General features: G+C 34.4%; 1 protein-coding gene across 1 annotated transcript in view; it reads right to left on the bottom strand.

Moving 5' to 3' along the window:
- Positions 1 to 19,552, bottom strand: part of LOC138700581 (nephrin-like) — a 1,373,770-nt gene that overhangs the window by 90,680 nt on the left and 1,263,538 nt on the right. Inside the window, exon 9 of the mRNA XM_069827162.1 lies at positions 6,682 to 6,841. Coding sequence (XP_069683263.1) covers positions 6,682 to 6,841 — 160 coding nt within the window. The remainder of the gene's footprint in view (positions 1 to 6,681; positions 6,842 to 19,552) is intronic.

The raw sequence follows: 19,552 nt of genomic DNA, 5'->3' as shown, positions 1-19,552 counted from the left end.
TATATGGCCATAATGCGTAAGGGTAAAGATTTATAAAAAAAACACTCTGTAGAATAAATTCGTACTAATATAATGTACAGTAGTTCAAACTTTTTTCTACGAGAGAAAAAGACAGTCGGATAATCCACCAATCGGTTAATAGGGTGACGGATAATCGGGGTTTTACTGTACTTAGGCTACTTACTCGCTTTTAAGGAACCCGGAGGTTCATTGCCGCCCTCACATAAGCCCGCCATTGGCCCCTATCCTGAGCAAGGTTAATCCAGTCTCTATCATCATATCCCACCTCCCTCAAATCTATTTTAATATTATCTTCCCATCTACGTCTCGGCCTCCCTAAAGGTCTTTTCCCTCCGGCCTCCCAACTAACACTGTATATGCATTTCTGGATTTGTCCATACGTCCTAAATGCCCTGCCCATCTCAAACGTCTGGATTTAATGTTCCCAATTATGTCAGATGAAGAATACAATGCGTGCAGTTCTGTGTTGTGTAACTTTCTCCATTCTCTTGTAACTTCATCCCTCTTAGCCCCAAATATTTTCCTAAGCACCTTATTCTCTAACACCCTTAACCTATGTTCCTCTCTCAAAGTGAGAGTCCAAGTTTCACAACCATACGAACAACCGGTAATATAACTGTTTTATAAATTCTAACTTTCAGATTTTTTGAGAGAAGACTGGATGATAAAAGTTTCGCAACCGAATAATGACAGGCATTTCCCATATTTATTCTGTGTTTAATTTCCTCTCGAGTATCATTTACTCGGGTTCGATTCCCGGTCGGGGCAAGTTACCTGGCTGATGTTTTTTTCGGGGTTTTCCCTCAACCCAATATGAGCAAATGCTGGGTAACTTTCAGTGCTGGACCCCGGACTCATTTCACCGGCATTATCACCTTCATCTCATTCAGACGATAAATAACCTAGATGTTGATAAAGCGTCGTAAAATAACATACTAAAAAAAAGTATCATTTATATTTGTTACTGTTGCTCCCAGGTATTTGAATTTTTCCACCTCTTCAAAACATAAATTCCCAATTTTTATATTTCCATTTCGTACAATATTCTCGTCACGAGACATAATCATATATTTTGTCTTTTCGGGATTTACTTCCAAATCTATCTCTTTACTTGCTTCAAGTAGAATTCCCGTATTTTCCCTAATCGCCTGTGGATTTTCTCCTAATATATTCACGTCATCCGCATAGACATGCAGTTCATGTAACCCGTTCAATTCCAAACCCTCTCTGTTATCCTGGACTTTCCTAATGGCATACTCTAGCTAGAGCAAAGTTAAAAAAGTAAAGGTGATAGTGCATCTCCTTGCTTTAGCCCTCAGTGAATTGGAAACGCATCTGACAGAAATTGACCTATACGGACTCTGCTGTACGTTTTACTGAGACACATTTTAATTAATGGAACTTGTTTCTTGGGAATATCAAATTCAATAAGAATATCGTATAAAACTTCTCTCTTAACAGAGTCATATGCCTTTTTGAAATCTATGAATAACTGAAAATTAATATATATATATATATATATATATATATATATATCAACTAATCTACTTTCAATCAAGATAGACGTTTCAGTAATCTATTATTACGGATTACTTTATTAATTGTTATATTTTACGCTCCGTGCCTAAGAATTGTAATGTTGTAGTTTTGTTCACACTTACTTTTAAGTTACATTGCTTTTTTTTCCTAAGTAGATATATCTTAATTAGTCTTCAGGGTCAGTTGTGATATTTGAAAATCTTAAAAAGTAAAACTGAGTGTTACGAAGGTGCCACAAATTTCTCATACAATGTTTACCTTCCGAAACAATTTTGTTCCTCATGTTATTATCACTTTCATTCCAAACTACATTAAGTAACCGCATTCTTAAATTTTTCTTTACATTCTATTTCCGTTACATCGCTCAACAGGCACACATTTTAACGCACAACCAACCTCGCGAATTTAAATGCAAATGCTCTGTTCATATGAGAAAAATAAACTAAGAAAAAAGAAAGAAAGAAAGAAAGAAAGAATCAAAACTCGAAACATGAAACTAACTTCACACATCAACTTTATTGCATAAGTGAATCTTATAAGTAAATGGTAATTAAATTGCACAAATTAAAATTAAAATTTATACTTATTCCACTTATAAAATCAGAATTTGAAAGCGACAGCAATATCAAACTGGGCGAGTAAGTAGGTAGGTTGGTATGTAAGTACAGAACGTTCGTTTACAGACGCTTATAGAAGGGCGTAGGACGTTTGGAACGGTTGTGTGTTCATTTACCTGAATAACTGAAGTCGTTTTGGCGGTAAGTTTAAAGGATCGTATGTTAGTTTACCTGAATAACAGAGGTCGTTCGAAACGGATCGTGTGTTGGTTTATTTAAATAACGGAGGTCATTTGGGATCCGATAATTCTCTCACATATACAACGCTATTAGTATTCAGTTTGTAGGGCGATAGCCTTACTATGGAATGGAGGTTCCTGCTATAGAACACTTATTGACTACGAGAAGGGACAATGTTTGTATTGTGTTGACGATTTAAAAGTAAGTAACCGATGTGAATGAAAAGATGGCATGATGAAGTTTCTATGTAGAACAGATAAATCAGTAGTGGTTTATAATGACTCAAAACTCTCGAAAAATTGCAATAGAGGAAATTTCTTTACAAGTTCTAAGAACTTTTGCCAAAAAGGAAAGGAAAGGAACCAAAGAAAGAGAGGGGAGTTTGATACACAAATTTGAAGAATATAACACTCGAGAAGTGATCCTAGTGGAATATTTGAAATATTCTTCGTTTCACTATGGTTCAATAGTAAAATGACGACCGTTCCGGTGACGAGAATTCCTAAATTCCCTCTGGATTCCTTAAAAGCCATAAGTAAGTGAGTATACTAATGGGCAGTTTCTCCAAGAAATCTTTAAGTTAGCCCAACTAGTGTTAAATTAACAGTATGTTTATTTTTAACGTTTTGTTAATGTATTTTTAATTTCTTCAACATCGTTTCGTTTAAAACAACAAACACTATTTTAACCACTCAGTAGCATTTGGTAATGATTTTGCACATGTAAGGCAATTTTTTATTGGCTGATATTATTCTTTAAATTCTGTATTGTAGAGTAAGTCATGAAACATGTATAAATCATAACCTGGTACAGTAGGCCATGATCGTTAAAAAGAAGACAAATGAAAGTTGTAGGTGATTACTATTGAATAATAATGTTATTACAAAGTGAGGTTATAGTACTAATGCTAATAGATGACTTCTGAAAGAAGCAATTTTTGCTGAAAACTTTTTTAATATAACACTCACTGTGTATTTTGAAACACTACTGACATTGGCTATAATTAGTTGAAAAGAGCCAGTATCACAGAATCACCTCGCAAATTCTTAAAGATTCCCTGCAGATTATACAGTTTCATTTATACCGCTCAGAAGACCTTAATTAAGGATATGCTAATTTTAAATAAAATCTTTTATTTATAAGTATAATTTTATAGTCATCTTCTAAGATTTTATTTTATAATTGATAATCAATGGTGCTTAATTATTACATTTTATTTTTATAACAATATTCATAAATTGGAGATTTATCCTTCGAAAAGGTGGAAAAATTCAAATATCTTGGAGCAACAGTAACAAAGCTAAATGACACTCGGGAGGAAATGCAGAATAAATATGGGAAATGCCTGTTATTATTCGGTTGAGAAGCTTTTGTCATCTAGTCTTCTGTCAAAAAATCTGAAAGTTAGAATTTATAAAACAGTTATATTACCGGTTCTTCTGTATGGTTGTGAAACTTGGACTCTCACTTTGAGAGAGGAACAAAGATTAAGGGTGTTTGAGAATAAGGTTCTTAGGAAAATATTTGGGGCTAAGAGGGATGAAGTTACAGGAGAATGGAGAAAGTTACACAACGCAGAGCTGCACGCATTGTATACCTCACCTGACATAATTAGGAAAATAAAATCCAGACGTTTGAGATGGGCAGGACATTTAGCACGTATGGGCGAATCCAGAAATGCATATAGAGTGTTAGTTGGGAGGCCGGAGGGAAAAAGACCTTTGGGGAGGCCGAGACGTAGATGGGAAGATAATATTAATATGGATTTGAGGGAGGTAGGATAGGATGGTAGAGACTGGATTAATCTTGCACAGGCTAGGGACCAATGGCGGGCTTATGTGAGGGCGGCAATGAACCCACGGGTTCCTTAAAAGCCAGTAAGTAAGTAACAATATTCATATTTAATTGATTATATTTGTTTCCTATTAATTTCCGGATCCTCTTGGTCATCCTTAATTAATGCCGGACGAGTTCTCCCTCTCCCTTCCCCTTCCCCCCTCCCTCCCCCTCTCTCTCTCTCCCTCCATGCTGAATTGGAGTAAGTGGTCTATTTCTGTTTGTAGAATTTCAAGTCTGGTTTAAATTTCTTGTAATTTTTGAGGCCTACTTGTTTTGAAAATCTATATTGTCACAAATGGAGTATCATGCGTAGTAATATAAATCATCATTCCTAATTACCTTGCCGCGTTAAGATCCCACATTTTATAAATATTCAATAAATACTACTTCAGTATCAAAATAAGCAGCCAGTATGACAATCAGTTCACTTATGAAAGATTATCTTCCCTATATTAGATTTCTAAAGTGTCTTTTAAATGTTATGTCATCAGTCATTCACGAAACATTGCTTAAAGAGAGAAATAAAATATCATTTTCACAACTTCTGTTTGAACAGCTGTGCTGTCATCCGCCATATTTAACTATCTGTCAAACTATCTATCTGTTAACTGCCTAAAATCCTACATTTATGGCCAGATTGTCCAAGTAATGTTTAATTTTGCTTAACGAATGTTAAATTAACAGTCTGTTTATTTTTAACGCTTTGTTAATGTATTTTCCATTTGTTCAACATAATTTTGTTTAAGATAACCAACATTTAACTATAACGTCTGTTAGTACTATTTTAACTACTCAACAGCAGTTGGTAATGATTCTACACATGTAAGACAATTTTTGATCGGCTAAAATTAATCTTTAAATTCTATTATTTCGAATAAATTTTATTCAGCTTCCTCCAAGTGAAGGCTGCCTAGAAGACAAAGCTTACCATAAAACTGTTGTTATAATGGAAAAAAAGAAAACAATGGAGAAGAAAAAGAATAAGAAATAGCACAATTAGAAATAATTGGAAAAAACTAAACAAAACATCATTAATTCCAGAAGAAACATAAAATTTCCTAGTATCTATTAGCTATTGGGCGATCACAGTCTTCTATTTAGCACTAGTTGCAAGACGCAACTTAAGTGAGCAGATCGTCATAGCAAAGAGATCAATCTATATAACTGTAGAGATGGTTTCTTAGGATTTCTATAGATCCCTTCACTGCAGACATAGATACTTCAGTGACAAGAGTTTGTCCTAGACCAAACTGCTTGCAAAAATGGGCGAATCTTTTTGTCATGGTTCCTCTAGCCCCAATCAGTAATCCAAAAATTCGATCGACGTTAGATGATAATATGGTATAGTGGGGTCGTATATGTCGCATTTTTCCTGATGTACCTCAGCAGAGTCATGAAACTTGCATAAAATGACAACCTGTTATAGTAGGCCACGCTCCATAAACAAACAGTTGACAAATGAAAGTTGTAGGTGACGTGCTGAATAATAATAATAATTATTTGTAATTATTACAAAGTAAGGTTATATTTCCTCATTGCTATTTTTGATACGAAATACGAAAGAAATAAAATAACACTGATGTATTTAAACAGTCCAAAGTATTTTTTAAATATTTATATTACCAACCATATGCTAAACATTCCCTAAAGAGAGACACAAAATATTAATTTCGCAACTTCTCTTCGAACAGCTGTGGAGACATATTTAACTAACTGTTAAACGAGTTAACTGCCAGAAATCCTACATTTAAAATTAACAAACTGTTAAAAATCTGTTAAACCAAACCGGTGTTGAAAACATACAATTTTATTAATTAACAAACTATTTAGAGTTTAACAGTCGTTAAATTTTCTAACAATACTTGGAAAAACCGGCCATTAAATTTAACAATCTGTTAAGCTAGACTAGTGTTGAAGACATGAAAAAACTATATTTAACAAACTGTTTAGAGTTTAACATTCGTTAAATGTTCTAACGATACTTTGAGAAACAGGCCATAAGGCTTATCTAGTTATCTCAGTTACATTGCAGAACTAATTTATTTATTTATTTTATTAGGTTATTTTACGACTCTGTATCAACTTATAGGTTATTTAGCGTCTGAATGAAATGAAGGTGATAATGCCGGTGAAATGAGTCCGAGGTCCTGCACCGTAAGTTACCCAACATTTGCTCGTATTGGGTTGAGTGAAAACCCCGGAGAAAACCCCAACCAGGTAACTTGGCCCAACCGGGAATCGAACCCGGGCCATCTGGTTTCGCGACCAGACGCACTGACCGTTACTCTACAGATGTGGACAAGCTAATTTATACATTGTTACAGTATGTTCTATTTATGTGATCCGTCATCGACGAATATGTTACAGCATAAAGCACCTCGTAGCGTGAATACCAGATACGTCAAGATTCTCTCAGCAGGAGTGTTATTTAGATCAAGTGACATTCAGACCCTCGACCTGACACGGGAAACCGGCCTGTACTCACACATGACTCGCAGCTCCACGGTGTTGCTTTCGCCGTCCCCCTCGACATTTGAGGCGATGCAGGTGTAGTTGCCTGCCTGGTGACGCTTCACCTTCTGCAACGCCAACGCCTTATCGCTCTGGAGGACGCCATCCTTCTGCGTCAGCTTCACCGTCTGACTCTGCAACAGAAATCAGTTTGTGCGCTTAATATATTTCATATTAAATGTGAATTGAAAATAACATATAATAATAACTTAGAACTGCAATTAAAATTGAATGAGTGGATTTTTGACTAAACGCTGAGACGTGTCAAACCTTGTACTTAGAAAGGAATGTTTTAGGAGAAAATCCACAAACGATTAGGGAAAACACGGGAATTTTACTGGAAGCAAGTAAAGAGATAGGTTTGGAAGTAAATCCCGAAAAGACAAAGTATATGATTATGTCTCGTGACGAGAATGTTGTACGAAATGGAAATATAAAAACTGGAGATTTATCTTTTGAAGAGGTGGAGAAGTTCAAATATCTGGGAGCAACAGTAACAAATGTAAATGTTACTCGGGAGAAAATGAAACGCAGAATAAATATGAGAAATGCCTGTTATTATTCGATTGAGAAACTTTTATCATCCAGTCTGCTGTCGAAAAATCTGGAAGTTAGAATTTATAAAACAGTTATATTACCGGCTGTTCTGTATGTTGTGAAACTTGGACTCTCGCTCTGCGACAGGAACATAGGTTAAGGGTGTTTGAGAATAAGGTGCTTAGGAAAATATTTGGGGCTAAGAGGGATGAAGTTACAGGAGAATGGAGAAAGTTACACAACACAGAACTGCACGCATTGTATTCTTCACCTGACATAATTAGGAACATTAAATCCAGATGTTTGAGATGGGCAGGGCATGTAGCACGTATGGGCGAATCCAGAAATGCATATAGAGTGTTAGTTGGGAGGCCGGAGGGAAAAAGACCTTTAGGGAGGCCGAGACGTAGATAGGAAGATAATATTAAAATGGATTTAAGGGAGGTGGGATATGATGATAGAGAATGGATTAATTTTGCTCAGGATAGGGTCCAATGGCGGGCTTATGTGAGGGCGGCAATGAACCTCCGGGTTCCTTAAAAGCCAGTAAGTAAGTAAGTTTGTTTTTTGCTATTGTTATGCGAGTTGTTACGTAGTTGAGAGCATTTTTAACCCTCCTGCTACCAAGAGAGGTAATGCGATTACCCTACTGATGATTTTTCAAATCTATTTTAATTTTTCTTAATATTTCTTTTTGAAATTCCATGTATTTTTCCTTTATATGTCTACTAACAATTTGAAATAACATAAATAATTACTCTAATTTAAGACTTAATTCACATTATTCATATGAGGTGTTCTTGTCTGTGCCAATAACAATTCCAGGATATAAAATTCAATCTCCAGCTTAATTTTGTTCATGTCTATGTTTCTCCAAATTACTTTATTTTGTGTTACTTATAACAATTTTTATATTCGTTCAAATACAACATTTGAATTTCAACAAATAACTAAACTTAGATTTATTAGTTTTTCCTTGGTTATTTAACGACGCTATATCAACTACAACGTTATTTAGCGTCGATAGGATTGGTGATAGCGAAATGGTATTTGGCGAGATGAGGCCGAGGATTCACCATAGATTACCTGACATTTGTTTTACGGTTGGGAAAAACCTCATAAAAAACTGAACCAGATAATCAGCCCAAGCGCGAGTCGAACCCACGCCCCAGCGCAACTCCGGGTAGGCAGGCAAGCGCCTCAGCCGACTGAGCTATCTATTATTTTCATATTTTTATTTACTTATTTTTAGAAATTAATTTTTATTTTATTTTATGTTATTATAAACAAATGTTATTGAGTTGCTCATGGTTGTATGTGTGGTATTCTAATATATGATTTTCAATAACTAACCGAAATAATTTCCAATTTATGTTGTAATACTGTGATATTCATTGATGGTAAATGTGTTTTCCACCATGTCAAAATTATGTAGTATTAAGAAGTTTGCCTTAAAATGGAAGAGAGGCAAATTTAAATTTACTGTATATGTTACTTTATAGTATCACCAGTAACATATCTAAAGTTGATTAATTTTGGTGTACGTTTTCTACAAAACGGAAAAGGGCTTTTAAACCAAACTGTATTTTTAAAAATAGGATGATTATTTTATACGTTTACATTTTTTTGTAAGTCTATAATCAATAATTCCAAATACTTAACGAAGATCGGTGTATGATTTTTATTGGGGTAATTATATTACCCCCCTTGGTAGTAGTAAGTTGTGAAAAACCTTGGTAGCAGGAGGGTTAAATGGCATCCTAAAGTTTTTTTAAATCTTAAGATATTGCTTATTTTTATGAAATGTTCATTTGTTTATATAGAAGCACTATGGTTATGGTCATTATGACAACAATTTTATTGACGATATATGTTGTTAGTTCCTGTGTTATGAAAGCAGTTTTATTGAAGAAATGAACATAAAATAAGATATTGATTTTTTTATATCTCTGACATGCCTATGTTGTCTGAATTTCACTTCTAGTTTAATCACGGTTGAGTCAGAAACTGATGGCCGATTTGGATGAGTTTCGTTAAAAAGTGTGCATAGCTTTTGTTGTGTACGTCTTCTGTCACCAAATCCTATCATAATCAGAATCCTAATTGTCTAATATTATATTGATATCTAAATAATTTTTCTAATTTTCTCATTCCTTACTTTAGCCATACGAAAAATCTTAGCTAAATGTCTTAAGCAGCCATATAATGTGTGAATGAACAGCAATAAAACAAACGCACACCACCAACTCAACAATAAATAACCAAAACTCAATATTTTGGCAAAAAGATTATCACAATAATCTGCATAAGTATTTACGACAGGCCATGAAACATACACTACGATATATATTGCAAAGACGTGCACCACTAAAATATGGAAAGATGAATTAAAATATGTAATACAACATTGTAATTGCAAATCTTCACATGTATAATACAACATGATATATAGTCAGTTCAATTTTATATTTAACCCTATTTCTAGCCTCACAATGTTATCTTATTATTAATCCAGCCCACATGTGAAGACTTGCAAACGTATTTCTATTGTACATTATATGTACACTTTTAAATGTTGACATTAGGGGCACCTATATTTGAATATTAGAATATTAATGTGTTTATAATTATATTATTTTATTAATGTGTTTATAATTATTATACAGGTTTATCCCCGTATGCCATTAAACATGCATTGTACGTGTAGAGAATGTAGAGAATAATGATATTGTACAATTGATTGTTCGTATCTGAAGATGTTGACATTGTTCAACGAAAACGTTTATACGTCTTGTAACTTATAATGTAAAGGTTAACACCTAAAACATACACAACAGTAAAGTCAATGACTGAAACAATAAACTTTCAATATACAGGATGTGTCAAAAATACGGGGCATAATTTCAGGTATGTATTTCCCACATGTAGACAATCAAAATAGTTCATTACAACATGTGTCCGGAAATGCTTCATTTCCGAGTTATGGCCTCCAAAACACTGAAATTCACCGGAATGTTTTTCTTTCCGCAGGTCGTTGTCATTACAGAAGATGTTCAAAATGTCCACCTCCTGCTTGAATACAGACCTCACATCGATGTCTCATTGACCTGCGAACACGATCCCAAACTCCAGGAGTATTGCGTATGTCCTCAGAACATGCCACAATTCGATTCCGAAGGGATTCCAAATCAGGCACCGGAGACGAATAAACCAATGATTTTAAATGGCCCCACAAGTAGAAATCGAGAGGGTTCAGATCAGGTGAGCGTGGAGGCCAAGCAATTGGGCCACCTCTACCTATCCATCGATCAGGAAACCTTCGATCCAAGTACGCCTACACAACATTGAATGTAACCTTCGCCTCGGAATGAACTGTCAGAGTGCCCTCTTAATGTCTCCTTTGACGGCAACGATCTGCGGAAAGAAAAACGTTCCGGTGAATTTCAATGTTGTGAAGGCCATAACTCGGAAATAAATCATTTCCGGACACATGTTGTAATGAACTATTTTGATTGTCTACATGTGGGAAATATATACCTGAAATTATGCCCCGTATTTTGAAACACCCTGTATATACAGACTTTTCTGAAAATTTACATAAAATGAATTCCAAATATTATGTAGTAAGGTTTTATAATAATTAATTCATCTGGAGACAGTTATTGTCTGGAATTTTATTTTTATTTATTTATTTTTTTGTTTATGCTTAAAATGTGAAAATGGTTTAAATTCTGACATAAATGAAAGTTTGTTATGATCAAGTTATGATTTAGAAATAACTTCACGAACACTAGAAAACTATCCGCATTAAAGTCTGTAGGATGTTGTTACACAATGCCATTATTCCTGAAATCTCAAGAGAACGCCATAATTTTCATATGACGCGAAAACATTAAAATGCAACTACAACATTTTATACAAAGTTGTAAAACGGAATGAGGACAACATAGCTCTAAGTAACACGCGAACAAAGACGACCTATTACTCTAGGAACTTGAGTTGACTTTATTGCAGCAGTCGAATTACCAACGTGCAATTTTACTCTAACGGAAGGAGTGGTAGTAGGTCAATATGCAGACTGCAAAGAAATAGTGCTGTTACACTGTCTGAGGCACTTGCCAACATCTGCTGCATCGTATTTAGGTTGCAAGCATGTTACCCGTCGAGTGTGACCTCAAAGGCAGAGCCTACTGCAGAGTAAATGGTCAACCACTAGCAAGATTTCACAAGGGACAGTACGTTCATAATTTATTAAATTAAATGTTAATTAGAACGCTATTTCTCTCACAAACGAACGTTAAAGAGGTTATGCACAACACTGCATAAATTAATGTTTTGCCACCACATCAATAAGAGATATATCACGAATAAATATGATACTGTATTTAAATAACATATAAATATATGTGCTATACAGTGTCCTCAGAACGAATGTAAAACACTACAGGATAATGTAATTTGGGTTAGTCTACATCGATTTAACCTGACTATTACACTCTTACTACATCATACTACTTTTGACCAATTCAACCAATCACGGCTGCTTATCGCACAATTTTATCGCGTCCCTAGCATTTGTTTAATTTTATCGCGTCCCTAGCATTTGTTTCTTTGTTTGCCAACATTTGAAACTGCGCTGGTCTGAACGTCAAATAAATATATATATATATATATATATATATATATATATATATATAATTACAAACCACTCCAGACTATGCACAGCAGTTTCAAATATGACTTGCATTGGCATTCAAGAACAAGAATTAATAAAAATCACTGATCATACCCATGCATCTTCTGAAATCCGATTTACAAATAAATGAAGAGCACCATTCGGAAATCCTGAATAAGTTGAATACACCATGTAGGCCTAAATCAACGAGTTCCACTTCTATTACGCACACGTCCAATATAACATCAACTGAACCACCAACCACATTCAAATTTGAAAATTGTACATTCAATAATTATTCCTTTTAAAATTATTCATGTTCATTTTTTTTTTCATCGTCGTTAATTAAAACTTTTCTAACACTTGTGTGTATTAGTTAGGTTATGTTATAGCTTCTGCTATATGATATTATGGATAGTCACGTATCAGAGATTGTTTAATATTAAGATTTATTGAAAATCATCTGTCAAGTGACGTTGATTCCTGGGATTCGGATAATTGAAGTGGAATGTTGCATTTTAATAAAAATGAAACTGAATAACAAAGTCTTCTTGACTAGTAATATTGCCATCGTGTATAATAGATCGAGAACTTCTCGACGAGAAGGCATTGCTCACTACTGCCATCTAGCATGCATCTAGCGTAATATTTGTAATGTTGAGATGGTACAATAATACATTTGAAGACAGTTGTATTTTCGTAAGTCAATTAATATTTTATTGTATTGGAGTACTTCGTTACTTCTAATCTTTATATACTTTCTTCTAATCGTGTAATAGTCAATTAAATCCCACTCCAGTTTTGATTTTCTCTAGATAAATCAAAACGTCTAGTGAGATTACTGTTGATAAATCTATGTCCGAATTGTAACTGTTGCGAAGTTATTGATGAGCGTAGGGGAGAAGTGGGTACAGTTAGACAGGGAGAACAGTGAGACATTTGTTATTAGATGGTAAATTTTGATGTTGAGATGTTGGTAACAGTGGAGTTGTATGTTGCATGAGTAAAGTAACAGTATTTTCATACTCGATTTGATTCTAGTTATAAAGGTGAGTGATGAAAAAATAATTCGTAATTTTTCACTCTAGAAGTAAAATTTTGGATTATGTTTAATGAAGGTTATATTGGATAGGTATACAAATGAGATATAAATATGAATGTTTTGTTACCTAATACTATGGCATTTGAGATTATGTTTGGTAAAGTTTCGTCTTTCTTGTTTTAATTTTGAAGTAATGGCGTCATTTTTAAATGAACTATGCGTAAAGGGAACAGTGAGACATGCCATTGAAGGGTACATTGAGGTGTCTCACTGTCCCCATGTACCAATGATTTGCAAAACCAAACTGTAATTATATTACATTTACCAGTAACTAACATTAAAAATGAACATACTAGTAATCAATTTAGGAACTGTAGCTGAAAATAATGGATATATTACATTTTAATGGTTTCATAAATAAAAAATTATTCACAAAATTTAAGAAAACGTTAAAAAAATAATAAATAATTACATTAAATTCTTATAATTATAAGCTTTATTATCACCAAAAATTCATTTCATTTTTTCGCAAAAGTTTGAAATGTTACGGAAAATTCACTTTTCCAAATGTTCCAGATGTTTCAATGGTATCGAAGTCAGATATCAAAATGATTCTAAATAAGCCTACAGAACATGTCAAGATAAAGAGACAGCAAGCTTTCCTTTCTCTTGAAATAAATGTAAATCATTTCAATGTACAGCTGTCAAAAGAAAAAGTGGCCGCTCTCCTGAAACAAAGTTCCCTTCGGGTATCTTCGCTACAATTCGGAGACAGGCGATGTTACATGTTGTTGGACCACGTTGCCTGATATCTACAGTTATAATTGAAGTATTCTGTGTGTTATCGATAGCATAATGGTAGCGTTCAGGCCTCTTATTCATGAGGTCCTGCGTTCGACTACAACCTCGTGCTTTTTATGTTCTTTTTTGTTCTGTTTTAGAGAGAGACAAACTATACATAATGGCTCCTTTCTCTTTTCCGATTATTTTAGTAATTAACATCAGGTTCATTAATATATTATGCCATGACTTTATCATTATGATTATGATATTGTGGCTGCAAATGGAAAGAAAAAAGATTTTATTCTCAATAAAAATATCTTTCGTGGCATAAACAAAACAAATTTACTGGCGTCGGCCTTAAAACATTCAAACAATTAAGCGTTCAGAAAACAAAACAAAAAGCCACAATTCAATATTTAGTCTATCTTCCTCTTATCTCGATCATCTTGCAGTCGAGTGGGCATGGAATTGACTAGTCTTTGCAAATAGCGACTGTTTTTAGACACGATATTCCAGACATTCTGAACATACATACATAAGTGTTCTGTCCATGGGCAGGTCTTTCATTCCAAACCCAGCAATCTCCAATCTTTCCTATTTTCTGCCTTCCTCTTAGTCTCCGCATATGTTCCACATATCCTAATGTCGTCTATTATTCTTTTCAACCAGAGACCCAACTAATTCCTTTTTCTCTTTCTAATCAGTTACAGCATCATTCTTTCTTCACTCACTTTTTCAAACACAATTTTATTTCTTATTCTATCTGTCCACTTCACACGCACCGTTCTTCTCCACATCCACATTTTAAATGCTTCAATTCGTTTGTCTTCATTTCGTCGTAATGTCCATGTTCCTTCGCCATACAATGCCACACTCCACACAAAGCACTTCACTAGTCTCTTCCTTAGTTATTTTTCCAGAGGTCCGCAGAAGATCCTTCTTCTTCTATTAAAAGCTTCCTTTGTTCATGTTTGCAGTTTTTCTTGGGAAGGATAGGCCTAAATGCGGTAACATCCCGTTGCTTTCCGCACACCACTATCTCTTTCGCATCTTATTAAATTCCAGGGGGCCCAAGCGTGGAGATGAGGAGAGTGGATTTGACTAATTGGGCCCTCCGGACTTCACCGAAAGTCACGGCAAGGGTTAAATATTAATTCTATCAGGATGTTTGACCCTATCAGAGATCGGGAAATCTCAATTAGCCTTTGCCCCCCGCATCCTGGACTAGCTTCTACGAATCATCAGAAAATCTTAGAGTGTGATTGGGCCAATTTTTCCGAAAATGTTTCCACACTTTTGCCCTAGTAGCTCAGCGGACGAACGTCGGAATTTAGATGTCAACGTCTCAGGTTCAATTCCTCGTTACTCCTTTTCATTTTATTGTGGTTCAAGATAGTATAATGTAATAATACAAAAAGAAAAACTAATAGCAGTATTATGCAACTGGATTTTTCCAAACCTAATATTAAATTTATGTTATTTATATCGCTAAAGAACGATTACAATATAAATAACTTGAATATTATTTATACAGTATCACTAAAGAACGATAACACAATATAAATGATAAATATCGGTTTGTTTAATTAATATAAGATATTATATAATACGTATTTAATTATCTAAATAAAATAACCTATTTTACAAAGAAAGATGTTTATTTGTGTTATAATAATTCCTTACATAAAATACAGATTATTTATATTGCGAAAGAACAATAACAATATAAATAACTTGAATATTATTATATAATGCTAATGAAGGAAAACAATATAAATGATCACTTGAATATTATTTATATCGCTAAAGAACGATAACAATATAAAAAACGAGAATATTATTCATATCGGAATTTCACAGATTTATTACAGATGTATTTAAGAAATTGTAGAAGAATAGTAATTAGTAACAGTGTCCTATTTATTCTTCTTGGAGCCAAATTTGTAACTTTTAAAAGTGTGGTTACTATGTTGAAGTGTATGTGTTGCAACGGATGCTTGATTTGTTATGTATGTGAGTCAGTTATGGGATGCTTGATGTCGTCGCAATGTCGTATTTATAGTTTGATTGTGTCTGTGTGACTATTGTGTATTAATTTATGATGTATGGTACGGAAAGCTGCATATTTGTGTTATAGAAGTGTTACGTATGTGTGTTGTTAATGTTTTTGTATGTTTCAAATTGATAACTGATATTTGTTTTGCAATCGCAATGCCTAATTTACGGATTATTTATGTTTTGTTTACATCGCGTAAGCTAATTTAATTTTCTTTTCCATTTCTCTTTATGCTTATCTTTTTTGTGTATAAAACTATAGCCCTAACATACATATGTAAAATAGGGCTAACCCCCATTGGAGATACTGTAGCTACAATAGTAATAATTATTATTGATATCGTTATAAAACGATAACAGAATACAAATGATGACTTGAATTTTATTCATATCTCTAAAGAACGATAACAAAATATAAATAACGTGATATCCATCAAGAACGATAACTGGATATAAATGATAATTTGAATATCATTTACATCGCTAAAGAACGATTAAAAAAATAAAATGAAAACTTGAAGAAGGCGCGAACCCAGAACCTTTGAATCATTAAACAAGCACTCTACCGCTGGTCTGCGAGGAGCAGATATGGAACACTTTCATAGTTCCGGAACTGCTTGTACAAGCACATGCATCGTGTAACATCGCCGCGACCCGAAGTGGACTTTGAAAATATTCGCTGTTCACGAGTGCGGCCACTTTTTTTTTTTTTTGACAGCTGTACGTTAATAGACACTGTGGTGTCTCACTGTACCCTCCTGAATGGGAACAGTGAGACATTCGCATTTTTTTGACAAACACGTATTGTATATTATGTCCTTCATCTATTAACATTTTTGTTCATGTATTATAATACTCCATGTTTTAATGTCTATTTCTATTGCACTTGATTTAAAAAATACTGGAATTATCACTTGCATACAAATGTCTTAATATTTTGTGTCTCACTGTACCCACTACTCCCCTACTTTTAAATGGAGAGAGGCATTATAGACATATTTTATGTCAAAAAAAAAAAACGCTGGATCGTGTGTTGTTCAAATTAGATTACTTCACAATTAAGTACAACCCCAGTAAGAAAATAAAATGATTTCATTAGACAAATTACTGAGATGATTGAAGAGTGGAACAGAGAAAAATTTTCTCCGGCACCGGGATTTGAACCCGAGTTTTCAGCTCTACGTGCTGACGCTCTATCCACTAAGTCGCACCGGATTCCCATCCCGATGTCGGATCGAATCCTCTCAGTGTAAGTTCCATCTCTTGGGTTCCCTCTAGTGGCCTACCCTCATGCACGGCGCTTATTCCGTCGGATCCCGGCCACTTAGTCACTCATAACGAGTGCACCTCTGCACATGTGGGGACATTGTGCCACTGTCATACGTCTATGACGCAGTGAAAACTATACTGAAATAGACCCATTAAAATACACTTATTGTTACTTAGTTACCATTACAGTATAGTTTTGGGTAGTCTTTGGAATAATGTTGCTCTAAATTTGCAATGCAAAATATTTTGTATTTGCAATTTCAAAAACATGATCATGTAAAACATATTGTACAATACACGTTTGTGGAGTGCATTACAAAATGTCGGAAATTGAAAAACTACCTCTGCGTGTTTTTCAAACTCTTCCTCGATTTTGTGAAAGGCACTTTCAAACTTTCGTCGTAATATACTTATTGTTTAAAACAATTTTTGATTTGGCGCCTAAGAAATAATTTATTTTGGGTGATGAAAACATTTTTTATTTATTTTATTGGGTTATTTTACGACGCTGTATCAGCATCTAGGTTATTTAGCGTCTGAATGAAATGAAGGTGATAATGCCGGTGAAATGAGTCCGGGGTCCAGCACCGAAAGTTACCCAGCTGATGAAAACAAATGGGACATTATGTATAACAATAAATTTCATATGTTTCCATTGTTATAAACTTCGAAAATTAACACTTAGAACCCAGTTCTGAAAAGGGTATAGTTTTTGGTTTAAGCAAAATAGGCGTCAAAGTTAATCATTTACATATATGTAATAACACCAATTCCGATAAGATTATAGTACATAGGATATTGGTACAACAAATACATAACGGAAATTTATTTGTTTCTGTTTTTAAAATGAAGATAAGTAGATCTACCATGCACCAAATTATATCATAGCTAACAAAAAGGAAAATAAAAAATTGTGATCGATTCATAAATCAATACACGTTTATTGTGAGAATAAATCAACAGGTTGGAAAGGGTACTGGTTAATTGGAAACAGTATTGTTGAAACATCAGTAGATAAGGACGTCTTGTATGAGCTAGAAAACTCATATAAACTAGTTAATGCTGAAACAAAGTCTAACTCGTAGAGTAGTGTTCACATGGTGGAAATGAATGAGCCGGTGAACAACAAGGCTATACTGTCACTTAGGGTTGAAGCCGCAAGACTCTACTTAAAAGGTAGGTGATGTCCCATTAAGATTCTGTATTCGCCTGCCATTAAAGCATGTTCCCGCACTGGCATCAGAGGTTTCTGCACAGCTTCCAACTACCCGAGAGAATGGTTAGACTCCTGCAAAACATGTTACAGTTCTGTAGATAAGCAATACAAGATTTCTGTAGAAGTGACCTAAGTAGCAATGCTCTAACTCTATCCTGATCCGTTCTGTAAGACAAGATCCACAGCATATACTGAAATACAGGGACATCATTTTATTTTTACTAACATTTCTGATATTAACCTGCCTATACCTTTGAATCAACGGTTGCTAACCCCTTCCATGACTGGAGTTCGATGGCGTAATATACAAACAAATCACTTTACTAGGTATAGGAGGGAAGAAAAGTAATTCATCCATTTACGTGAACTATGAAATATCAAGCTTTTGAGTTTGATAATTTTCATTAGGTTTTTGTTTAATCAGAATACAGCACAGTATTAACAATGAGTGTTTTTACTCACGAACTGAGCTGTCCATACGGACGTATTCATTATGCAGTGTATATTAGAGTGTCTATAGCACATTAGCGTACACTATAGAGAATGAAGTTAAATTGAAAAATAATCATAATATAGATATTTAAACACATTTTTCAAAATGGTGGCGGTTCATTTCGATTAATGTATGTAATTCCAATTACCAGTTTCGTCCTTCGTACTAGTAGGCCTAACTCATGTTGAAATAATTCTGTACCTACTCTATAAAAGAGTACCTTACGTACTGTAAATTCAATCTTCACTTCTGCTCGATCCGAAAAGATAAAATTACTCAGACATTCTATCTACTGTCCGTCCAAGTGATTATGTCGCAGGATCGTAGAAAGGAGGGAAATCACGTGACAGTTAATTACTTAAAGAGCCCTGTTATTTAAGTTATTTTAAACAGTTGTATGGGTATAAGCTGGTGGGGAAAACCGGAATGCGACGTAGGCAAATGGACGACAGTACCTTTGCGAAAATGATGCAATATTGAAAGCTCTTTTGTCATTGGAAAACGCAAACATATTTTTGGAACGTACTGCGACGGTAAGGCTACTATGACTTGGATCTGTGTGGAAGACGGTTGAACTTCATTCGTAGAAGAGTTGGGAGTGAAGTACATTAAAAAACTCAGGTACAATAAAAATTGAGGTAAAAAAATAAAATGTTGTCCCTGTAGTAGCGTTTCTGGCTGCAAATGCAGCATGTCCGAACTCGAATCCTTGGATGAAATAATTAGATATTTTCTCTCCCTATGCAGGCACTAGTGTGTGATGCTTGTTGCGTAA

The sequence above is a fragment of the Periplaneta americana genome, chromosome 5, assembly GCF_040183065.1.
Source record: "Periplaneta americana isolate PAMFEO1 chromosome 5, P.americana_PAMFEO1_priV1, whole genome shotgun sequence".
Lineage (NCBI taxonomy): Eukaryota > Metazoa > Arthropoda > Insecta > Blattodea > Blattidae > Periplaneta > Periplaneta americana.
This window is presented reverse-complemented; position numbering and strand designations above follow the sequence as displayed.